This window comes from Anguilla anguilla, chromosome 11 (genome assembly GCF_013347855.1).
Source record: "Anguilla anguilla isolate fAngAng1 chromosome 11, fAngAng1.pri, whole genome shotgun sequence".
Classification (NCBI taxonomy): domain Eukaryota; kingdom Metazoa; phylum Chordata; class Actinopteri; order Anguilliformes; family Anguillidae; genus Anguilla; species Anguilla anguilla.
The window spans coordinates 40,271,065-40,283,323 of NC_049211.1; the positions used below are offsets into that span (position 1 = coordinate 40,271,065).

At 41.7% G+C, this 12,259-nt stretch overlaps 1 protein-coding gene across 1 annotated transcript; it reads left to right on the forward strand.

The window, feature by feature from the left end:
- Positions 1-6,321: 6,321 nt before the first annotated feature.
- Positions 6,322-12,163, forward strand: LOC118207796 (glutathione S-transferase Mu 3-like). The gene is made up of 8 exons (XM_035381841.1): positions 6,322-6,478; positions 7,371-7,446; positions 8,187-8,251; positions 8,330-8,411; positions 8,844-8,941; positions 10,561-10,656; positions 11,391-11,501; positions 11,691-12,163. Exons 1-8 carry the CDS (start codon positions 6,443-6,445, stop codon positions 11,784-11,786), a joined length of 660 nt encoding a protein of 219 aa, XP_035237732.1. The 5' UTR covers positions 6,322-6,442; the 3' UTR covers positions 11,787-12,163.
- The last annotated feature ends 96 nt before the right edge of the window (positions 12,164-12,259 follow it).

Below are 12,259 nucleotides of genomic sequence, written 5' to 3' on the forward strand. Positions count from 1 at the left end.
TTTTTTTATGAATAAAAAAGCCTCCAGAATATCAGTTTGTAAAAGAAGCTAAAGATTGCAAATCATTAAAAAGGAGAGACAATGTAGTAGGACAACAGTGAGTTAAAACCCCTAACTCACTGGGCACTCCCCACCACATTTAAAATATTACCCTCAGGATAGCTGTGGATGCTAGTTTCCATTCCATGCTTAGCTTTCTAAAAGGCATTGTGCCATTCTGTAGTAGAATCATTCTAACCATTTCTAATTGTTGAAAGACAGTATGTGTCACGTTATGATTTCACATTTAATTTCCTGTTTCCAGCATAACAAGGATTTTCCATATAATTACCGATCTGCCAACCCATTTTGTTGTTTCAAACCTTTTAATTTAGGTCATATTAAAACAGATTAACAGTTACAAATGATTACAGAAGGAAACTGTCTGTACTGTATCAGAGGGTCTTTCATAGTTGAGACAGACACCTTAGCTTGAATAAAATACAAAGTTTATTTTCTAACAGTACAGAAATATATACTATCAAAATCTATATCTATATAGCATCTATAATTTATTTTGAAAATTCTATGGTATATACTCAGTTGTAAATTGAATCAGTTTTTACTATTTCTGGTGGTCAAAGTTGTTTTTTAATAATAATAATAATAATAATAATAATAATAATAATAATAAGAAGAAGAAGAAGAAGAAGAAGAAGAAGGAGAAGAAGAAGAAGAAGAATTGTTGTTATCGTTTATAATTATTATTATTATTATTAACATTATTATTCTGCAATAATTATAATTATTGGCTTATACTTGAATTTTTCTGTATTTTTGTCTGATATAGAAGCTTGCTTTGTTTTTAAGTTTTTAAATTTTTATTTTTTAACGTAAGTTTCACTTTGTATCACATTTTTGAAGGGTTTTTTTATTGTGTTATTTTAATAGTATTTTGTGTGGGGTGACTTCCCTGTATAAAAGTTTCTGACCTGTATTGTGAGGTCTTCTCTTAGCGTTGATTTATACAGCTGAAAGGTTTCTACTTGCCAGGCTTCCTGCATTCAAAACCTTCCCATCAGTCTTTGCTCTCAGATAAGGGCTCCACTCATCACATGACTTGCCCTCTCTCTGAGCTCAAGACCCACATTAGTCATTTAGAAGACCTGCAGCCCTGGGCCTGTATTCAAAAAGCATCTCAGAGCAGTACTGCAGATCCATTATGATCTTGAGGGCCAGACTGATCCAGGGTCAGTTTTCCCCTGTCTGTCTCCTGACCTTATCCATTATGAGCTTGAGGGCCAGACTGATCCAGGGTCAGTTTTCCCCTGTCTGTCTCCTGACCTTATCCATTATGAGCTTGAGGACCAGACTGATCCAGGGTCAGTTTTCCCCTGTCTGTCTCCTGACCTTATCCATTATGAGCTTGAGGGCCAGACTGATCCAGGGTCAGTTTTCCCCTGTCTGTCTCCTGACCTCATCCATTGTGAGCTTGAGGGCCAGACTGATCCTTGATCAGCACTCCTTCTTTTATCAGAGGCTTTATAAATACAAGCCAAGGGGAGGTATTTCATGAAGCAGGATTAGCTGAGTTAGCTGGATAACTGCACTGAGTAAAACCCGGAACATTTCTTTCTACTTCAGTCCATGTTCCAGATTTAGGAGGGCTCCGGGTTTTACTCAGTGCAGTTATCCAGCTAATTCAGTCATCCTGCTTTGGGATACAGGTCCCTGGTCTCACAGTGTTGAACACTGCCAAAAACATGTCTGTTTGCTCTTCAACTCCACATGTCTTCAGCCTGACTCTATCAGTGGGATTTTAGGTTAACACACGCCCCATCAGTTCTTCTTATTGGCTAGGCCCCTGGTTTTGAAGCCTCATTGGCTCAGACGGAATCCCGGTGAAACGCTTGTCCAGTAAAATAAAGCACCTTTTCTCTCTGGGAGAATACCTGCATTGCACTATGCAATATGTCATTACTTTTACTATAATCGGTACTTTGTAGCTTCTGGATTTGGATATTATTTTTCATTTAGAAGGATTCTGTTGAAAATACTTAATCCCATATCTTTGCATTTGTAGAGCTTTGAACCCTGAATTATATAATTTTGTCCCTGCAGGAAATGCATTATTAGAAATTGCATTATCAGAATGCAAGCTAAGGCTACCTTTTTTCCCTGACCAGTTTCACAGTGCTGACCAATTGCTTCCTGCTTTTGTTTTTTTGCAAATCTTGTCCATTCACGTATTGTTGACAGAAAGGTTTTGTTGTCACAAAGTACACAGGGTTCTTTCCAAACATTTTAACTTCATCTCCACTCCAGTCCAGTCCTTGCTGTCAAGATGATATGATGATAACAATGTGTTCTTTGCTCTGATCATTAAAGATTTTCATTTAAGTTTATTTTTTCCAAGTGAATTTTTGCCTTTGTATCACTGTGCACTTGTGGGTCCTCGTGTAATCTTAGCTGAGGTGAACATTAACCGATCGTTTTTTTTGGTTTTTTTAACAAAGAGAGAACAGGAGTTCAGAGAGGTCGCCGTAATCTGAGTTGGCTGAGACGCACAGTATTTGGGCTAATGATACCAACCTGGCACAGAACAGTGGAGAACAGGATTTGTTAATGAGACCGGGCAACCACACAAGGCTGGGGACATCTCTGCGCTGTTTGAACCTCAGAAATCACCGGAATGTGGGGAGAAACGTCCTGACATTCACTGGGAAATGACAAACATGGACGCATGCTTGTCTCCTAATCTAATGAACTGCAGCTGTCTCCCTTGAAGTAAAATGGTCACCGGCCATTTTTTGGTAGTTAGTTCTATGAGCGCTTCTCTCTCCCCCTGAGTCCCAACTACCACTTGCCAAATGAACACAAGTACGTGACCAAACACAAACACTGGTCTCTGATTGGCCCGGAGCCATGTGCCAACCCCCCCCCCCCCATTCCGAATGTATCACCATAAAACACCAGCCACACTGCTGAAAGAGAGAGTAATATATATAGACTCAGATGAAAATGATACCTTGAAAGAAGAAAATATATATTTACCATATATCATGATATGCATAAAAATGTCAATCATCTCATAGTATATTTTACAATGTATTTTTAGACAGAATCTTAGTTTTAGGAGTATATTGAAATATCAAGTAGCATTGCTGTACAATTAACATGCATATGAAATAATATTAAAGGAAAATCGGGGCAATAAATTTGGGTAAAGGAAGTTGTAATTTTGCACATTTACCTTGGTATAATTTATTTTAAATTATACTGTGTTCGCGCTGTAAATGTGTGGTGTGTACGCACGGTGGCAATCACAGCTGAGACCTTGAAAACTAGGCTGAATGATACATAATTTCATAGCAGTTGCATAACAGCCAGTGGGCTACGATTTTATGCTTCTGTCTCGCTGATCACAAGACAAACATTCGTTCGACCAACTGATACCACTGTGACCACGGGACTGCAAAGCACATGAGCCAGAACTTCTGCTTCTGCTGCAAGGGAGATTAGGTTTGATAAAAGAAAAAAATACAGCAGGGTGCCCATCCCTGGTCCAGGAGAATCTGCGGTTCCTGATGCTGCTGAGTATTTAAATCCATGAGTTGAATTCAGAGATTTAGCAGACACTTTGAATGCATTCAACAGGGCTGCCTGGTGAAATTCCCAGACAATGATATTTACCAGATGTTCACAGAATATCAGGCCCTCCCCACTCCCCCCCTGCCTCTCCTCCAGGGCTCAGGACAGCATACCTGGCTGTCCCCCTCAGGCAGCGGCCCTGGCTTCCAGAATACAGGCCTTCATGGTCGATTCTGATTTGTTGATCAGATCCCATTTTTTTGTTTGTTTATATTCATTTTTGAAAGTGACCCAACATTAGGCCCCACAGCTAATGCACAGTTATGACATCAGTAACCTGTCACACGAAGAGTGATGTAAGCCACTTTCCTGGTTTACCTCCAGTTGGATGGGGTGTGCCCTCCTGAACCAGTCGTGTATAAGTGTCCGCACACGAGTCGCATGCAAGTTGCACGTCTACGTGTGTGATTTCCACATTCAGACGTGGCACAAATCAGGAATTGGGCCACTTTTCGATGCAGCCTGAACAAAGCCTTTAATCCTGAGAGACTGCCATAGTTTACATTTTTTCACACAATCCCACTTATATAGTGAGTTGATATTTAGTTCTTAAATAACTTTTCTCAAGTATGAAATATCAGTGCCACCTAGGAATTAAACCTACAGCTTGTGATTTAGTCACTTAAATGTTATACTGCCACTGCCACCCAATTAAAACAGTTGATTACACTGTCAAGTTTCTTGGGTTTGAACTGACGTAGCGAAAATAAAAATCAGCAGACCCTGTGGCTCTCCAGAACCAGGTTTGCCAATGCCTTGTATGCATTGTACTACATACTGTATCTGGAATTTTCTTTGCTGTTGCAGTTTTAATGTAGGTTGTTCATTTTCTGAACACCTTTCCACGGAAATGCATTTATCTGATATAATTACTGCTTTTTATTTGGTAGGTGAGATCTTTTAAATGTATCATCAGCCTTCTTTCTCTCTTGTGTACATGAATCTGTATTTTATTGCATGTGTCACCGTCGCTCTTTTAAATGATGCAGCTACGAACAGACTGTCGAATGTCCAGTCTTATCCAAAAAGAGCCAATGTGGGCGCAGGGTTTTGTTTTAGCCCAGCACTACTAAGCCACCTGATCCTATCAGTCGAGGTCTTGACTAACGACCACGATTAGTTAATTAGTTGAATCAGGTGTCAAAGTGCTGGGCTAAAAATATAAATAAAATAAAAAAAACGGAACCCACATTGGCCCATTTCGGATAAGACCGGACACTCCTGGTTTTATGCTTGTTCTGGTAAATGGGATGTTTGGAAAACATGATAAATAAAGCATAATCATCCATTTACTGTAACTCAAAAGTTGAATGTCCTGCATTCAGGAAGCTCTGGTATCAGCTGCTTTCAGCTCTGGTTTGCCTTATTTTGATGGTAGCCTATTCACTGATTAGCACGACACGCAACAGTACAGTACAGATCATTCAAAATAAAGAAAAGGCCATCTTCACGTTCCTCACTTAGTATTCTAAGCGACCCCACTAGATTCTTGGATGGCGTTCTCTAATTTAACAAGCACGAAACCGTCCAGACCCATGGCGCACCTGTACAAAGTGTCATGAGTAAAACTTGGCTAACTATATAGCCAGCTAACTATGGCATGTCCTCATCTCTGTAACGTTATTTGTTGCCCTCCATGTGTCCATACATCTGTATCGGTGGTACGCGTAAAAGTAGGCAAAATGCGAACATGTTAGGGTTAGCTAAAGTAACGTTAGGCGATAAAGCTGTGCTTAAAAATGTTGTGCCGTTCGAAGTAGTGATTTTGGGAGATGCACCTGCGCATATGTCCAACTAAACAAAGCACCACCTGCGCATGTGTCCCACTAGCTCCTCCGTGAGTGAGTGAGTGACCACAATTTGCCATGCATAGCCCACGGTGGGAAAAATAGTTGTCACACAAAATTAGTAAGTGTGGACTAATTACAGTGCCGTGAAAAAGTATTTTCCCCCTTCCTGATTATGTCTATTATTGTAGCCTACATCTGACACACTGAATGGTTTCAGATCTTTAGACCAAATGAAATATAAGGGGGCAAACGCGTTTTCACGGCACCGTACATGAAAAGGCCAACTCTTATTGAAAATGCTACGTTTACTGCAGAAAGCGTAGAAACAAACTCGCTCAGACTAAAGCAATGAATGACTGGCTGCGTGTCTTTACGTGTCTGTACAGGAAATTAACCATTTAGATCAGTGGAAGGAGAAATAACGTCGTTGGAAATGCATGCAAGGCAGTGATAAAGACTAAACCATTTGGAATACAGGATGTCATTTTTGAGCAAAGTTATTTTATATGTACAATGGGTAACATTGCGCTACCTAACACAGGCTTAATAAGGGGGTTTGCTGGAGTCATGGAGTTCAGTAGCTGGAGTCCACATTAAAATCAGCAATCAGCGTACCCAGTTATTTTAAGTGTGCTAAATTACAAGTTAAACCATTATGATATAGGCCCATATGCCTGTCCAGTTTGACATCTTTGCATTAAAAAAAAATAGGCCTACATATTAGGGTTACATTTCTAAAAGATCCTACCAGCTGTAAATCATACAACACGGCCAACCCAGTACTTCCACAGTAAGAGAACGGGACCAACAGAAGAGCAGTATTTTTTCAGTTCACCAATGAGAGCAATCAATGGACGCACGCTCCCTCGTATCTTATTTATGATTGGCCGATACCGCTTGAAACGCTTATGGCGACTTCATTCTGTAAGGTTTCAGTCAGTTGTGCTGCGGATCAATTTGAGCTGGACGTGTGCTAGGTTGTCTTGTATTATCCAGGTTGAAAAGGTCGAATAAATTCCAATATGACTATGAAACTGGCATACTGGGATATTAGAGGGGTAACTGCATTTATATGTCTTTGTTTTATGCGCAAGCTTTGATTATGGTTTTGTCAGTCAGATAATCAATGGCGTTTAGCTTATACTCGTTACGATACTTGTTGTAGTAAGGTTCTGTGCAACTACTACTAGCTAGCTGTGGAGACCTTGGATCAGAGTTTTGCAGAGTTGTAAATAGGAGGTGAGGTTCGGTCGTTAACGGTTGCAAAGTTAATGCCGGAGCTTAGCACAAATTACTCCACCTTCCACCAACTGTGCACGTTATCTCAGTGAAACATGTTCTCTTTTTTTTTTTTTTTAATCGTGAAATAGGGAATATGCAGAAATGTATTTTGATAGGTAGTTTGTTGTAATTCCAATACTGTGAAACCACACCTAGGCTTGCGAAACATTGAAATATGTAGTGTTTGCTAATGCATGGTATATTTTAAATTTCATGTAAAGTAGTCTATTAGATTGGATACTGCTGCATTGCTACTGTGGCAAAATGAAATGCAACGAGAAGCAGACTACGAGAAACAGAATTAGGGAAAATTCTGGTAGCATCTTTGAATGATGCGTTCTTTTCCATTCATAAATGCATCAGACGTGGAATTGCTCCTTTTCACCACCAGTTCTAGCTGTAATGTGCTGCTTATGTAAGCGAGAACAAAGAACTTCGTAGATTAAATTCAGCGTCGCCTAAACTCGGATATCAAGAGTTTCGTAAATTAATGCATAACATCGCGTGTCTAAACACTGACTTGGCAAACGGCATTAGCGATGAGTAAATCTGAATTTTGCACGTAATCGGAAATTTTTTTCACTGAACTTGTTTTGCTAAATGGTTTGGTTGTAATAAACAGTTTTGTTGCCCTCAGAGATTGCATAAATTGTGTATTAATTTTAACAGCTAGCCCAGCCCATTCGTCTGCTGTTAGAGTACACTGGTACGAAGTATGAAGATAAATTCTACGCTTGCGGTGAAGGTAAGTGTTCGAAACCAAAAAGTACAAAACACTTTCCGTTCCAAGTGAAATTGCCAGTGGTAGACAATCACCCAGAATAGAACGAGGTGGTGATGTGCCGCTCACGCGCTTAAAAAAACGGAACCTAGCGACTTTGAAAAGAACGATTATATTTCTCATGTCATTGTGGTTAAAAAAATGTATGGATTCATTTGCTATCAAGATTTACTTTTGTATCCGCGGGCAGAATCCTTCGGCAGCCCTTTGGTGGTCTTATCGAGTGAAATCTAAAAATGCCTTTTGTATTGTAGGAGTTTCCCCCTACTTAAATTTCACTTAACATTTTTATGATGTCTGGGAGAAGGTGCCCAGGTCTGTCCTACTCGTAAATGGTAAATGGACTGCATTTATATAGCACTTTTATCCAAAGCGCTTTACAATTGATGCCTCTCATTCGCCAGAGCAGTTAGGGGTTAGGTGTCTTGCTCAAGGACACTTCGACACGCCCAGGGCGGGGTTTGAACCGGGCAACCTTCCGACTGCCAGACAATCGGTCTTACCTCCTGAGCTATGTCGCCCCTACTCGTGAACTGAATGAATCAGTAGGCGTACTATAAATCAGTACAATCGGTCAACACGATTATAATGTAATTGCATATTATAATGGGCGATTAATTCCAATGGTAACCGCAGCATACTACCAACCCTAATTGCACTTTGAAAAGAGGGGTCCACACTTCTTCATGCTTTGTGTCTTACAGCTCCCAATTATGACAAGAGCTGCTGGTTTGATGAAAAGTTCAAACTTGGAATGGACTTTCCCAATGTAAGTCGGACATCATTCTAAGAGCAGAGGTATTGTGATGCGCTGCAGTGCGTAACTGTGTACACATCTGATCCCCAGCTTCCCTACCTGGAAGACGGAGACAGGAAGATCGTCCAGAGCAACGCCATCATGCGCTACATCGCCCGCAAGCACAACTTGTGTTAGTATTTCGCCACGGCCCCGCAGCTTAGAGTGTGATGAGACTATGGCCTTCACTTCTGTACAAGTAATGTGTGCCTCTCAATCAGGTCTGATTGTTCAGAGATTGTTCAAAGAGTGACTTACATTGCAAGAGAACAGAAGTGCATTCAGCATAGTAATTACGAACAGCTGCACATGAACATTAAGAATATAGGGTAAAAAAAGAGTTGTTCCAATAATTGTGCTTTCACTGTCCGGAGAAGTTTGCAGATCTGGAGTTTCTCCCATTATAACTGGGTTTGGCCCGCCCTCTTTCTTAACCTGTTTTCACACACATGTTCTTGATCGTTTCTGCGTAAAAAGTTTAGCCGGGCCTGTGGCACTGTGGGTTCCTGTTGGGGTGAGAGGAGGGCATTGCAGCCTGACTGCAGTGACCGTGTTCATCCTGCAGGTGGCGAGACCGAGGACGAGAAGGTCCGAGTTGACATCATGGAGAACCAGGCCATGGACTTCCGCAACGGCTTCGTCATGCTCTGCTACAGGGACTTTGTAAGTCCAGACCAGGCAGTAGATCTACAGGTTTATCATTTACAAATGGCTTAGAAAATAATCACATTCCAACAAATCAGCATGGTTTCACAAACTAGTTTGTTGCATTGGATGTGCACAGTTTTTACTTCACATAAATTCTGTTTTATCAATTGTATCAAATTTGAATGAATTGCTGCGTAAGTCAAGTGTTTCCTATACTTTTGGGATGAGTCAGGTTTTGTTATATACCAGACGTGGATAAAATACATATTTGTTTTGGATGAAAGTACTTTTCTATGCTCTACTGAGCTTATCTGGTGTATTGGAACCCATGAAATAAAAGTGCAAACCCTGTCTTCTGGTCCTATTGGCAGGCTCAGTTGCACCAAGCAAGATAAATAGAGCACAGAAAAGTATCTGCATCCAAAACAAAAGCATGTTTGACTCAGGTCTGTTATATATCGTACATGTGCATGGTTGGGCGATAAGCTCAGTTGACTGAGTGCTGTTACATAGATAACGGCAGAGCACTGCGCGACTGCAGAGCTGCAGTATCATGAATGGCTTCTGAGTATTAGCCTACATGCATTACAGGTTACCAGTAGGCCTCAGGCCCTGTGGCTGCCAGGTTATTAGCCCACATGCATTACAGGTGACCAGTAGGCCTCAGGCCCTGTGGCTGCCAGGTTATTAGCCCACATGCATTACAGGTGACCAGTAGGCCTCAGGCCCTGTGGCTGCCAGGTTATTAGCCCACATGCGTTACAGGTGACCAGTAGGCCTCAGGCCCTGTGGCTGCCAGGTTATTAGCCCACATGCATTACAGGTGACCAGTAGGCCTCAGGCCCTGTGGCTGCCAGGTTATTAGCCCACATGCGTTACAGGTGACCAGTAGGCCTCAGGCCCTGTGGCTGCCAGGTTATTAGCCCACATGCATTACAGGTGACCAGTAGGCCTCAGGCCCTGTGGCTGCCAGGTTATTAGCCTACATGCATTACAGGTGACCAGTAGGCCTCAGGCCCTGTGGCTGCCAGGTTATTAGCCCACATGCGTTACAGGTGACCAGTAGGCCTCAGGCCCTGTGGCTGCCAGGTTATTAGCCCACATGCGTTACAGGTGACCAGTAGGCCTCAGGCCCTGTGGCTGCCAGGTTATTAGCCCACATGCATTACAGGTGACCAGTAGGCCTCAGGCCCTGTGACTGCCAGGTTGTTAGCTTACATGCAATACAGCTGGCCAGTAGTTTTGTGGCCTTTCAATAGAGTTGGGGGAGGCTTTGCTACTTTTATACATTTTTTGTGTTTAGGCTGAAAGAGATGCCTGACCAGCTCAACACATGCTCCAAATCCCAACTGAATATGATTTCTTATTTAAACGATGAACAGTTGTCAATATCACTCTATTTTTAAACTCTTTGCCTGCATGTTCAAATGTAGGGGAGACTGAAAGTTCACATTGAAAATGGTTCTGTTCTCACAAAATGGAAACCGTAGGATACGCCTACTTTCACTGTGTCTGGGGACTATTGTATATATAGCAGTAAATGTGATGTAATGGTATTGTACCATTGGCATTCCATTAAGAATTGCTCATGCAGTTAATGTGTAATCTGCTACTCTCCTGTTTTTGTGTTTCAGGACAAAATGAAGCCTGGCTACCTGGAGACGCTTCCTGGCACGCTGAAACAGTTCTCCGGCTTCCTGGGAGACAGGAAGTGGTTTGCAGGCAATAAGGTACCATAAGACTGATTTCAGCGTTAAAGGGCGTGTGTGTATGAGCTCCTACAGTGGTTCCAGAACTATGGGTTTTACATGGGGAAAGCTAGCGTTCGATATGGGGGAGGAAAGCTAGTGTTTGATATGGGGGACAGCTAGTGTTTGATATGGGGGAGGAAAGCTAGTGTTTGATATGGGGGATAGCTAGTGTTTGATATGGGGGAAAGCTAGTGTTTGATATGGGGGATAGCTAGTGTTTGATATGGGGGAAAGCTAGTGTTTGATATGGGGGAAAGCCAGTGTTTGATATGGGGGGAATGCTAGTGTTTGATATGGTGGAAAGCCAGTGTTTGATAAGGGGGAAAGCAAGTGTTTGATGTGGTGGAAAGCCGGTGTTTGATATGGTGGAAAGCCGGTGTTTGATATGGGGGAAAGCCAGTGTTTGATATGGGGGGAAAGCTAGTGTTTGATATGGGGGGAAGCTGGTGTATGATATGGGGGAAAGCTGGTGTATGATATGGGGGAAAGCTAGTGTTTGATATGTGCGAAAGGAAAGCTAGTGTTTGACATGTGGGAAAGGAAAGCTAGTGTTTGATATGGGGGGAAATTAATGATGAAACCTGCACACCCTGTGGCCCTGTAGGACCAGGGTTGGAGACCAGTTGGAGACCAGTAGGCCTCAGGCCCTGCTATTGACAGTGACAGTTTTTGCGAGTCTCGTTTTTAACGTGTCACAACCTGCGCTTGTGCAGATCACCTTTGTGGACTTCATCATGTACGAACTGCTGGACCAGCACCGCATGTTCGAGCCCAAGTGCCTGGACGACTTCAAGAACCTGAAAGAGTTCCTGGACCGCTTTGAGGCAAGTCCCTCCTCTTCCTTCCCCTTAAACTTGGTACTGAGGACTACGTTTAAGAAATGCTGCTTTCATGCCTGGAGTTATTGTTTGATTCCATGAAATTTACTTTCTTCAGAACTGAAAACATTTTATTGTAGCTTCAAGCTGTCTTACTTGGACTGACCCTTTCTTTGTACTGTGTTGGAATATCAGGGCCTGGAGAAGATTGCAGCTTATATGAAGTCCAAGAAATTCATCAAGACTCCCGTGAACAACAAAATGGCAAAGTGGGGTAACAAAAAAGAGTGAAAGCCACAGATGTGAGGTAGAATGCGTTATACAACCCTACAAACCAGTTTTGGCAATCAGTCTAAGACTTAGTGGGCAGTAATTTAGTTCCTTTTAAATGAATAGATTCAAGCCACAAGTAGTTAATAAGAAAGTTGTAGGTAAATTAGCCCAAAGTACCGAATATCATGTAGCATTGACATTACTGGCACTTTATTTCCAAATCTGTAGTACATTCAAGAGCCCCAGTTCAGAAGTTGTCTATACTGTGAAATAGAGATTCACTGTTTCCTGGTTTAGGCGCAAAGGATCCTTTGAGTTAACGATCCCCAAACAATCAAGCACTTAATTTGTTACTTTTTTAAATTAATTTTGTTTTATGACTAAAGTGAGGCAAACTGGGTTTTTAGTAAAAAGTTCATTTTTGGTTAATAAAAATATGTGTTTGCCATTTTTGCGTCTGTGTTCTTTTCACAAAACAAAGGCCAGAAGTT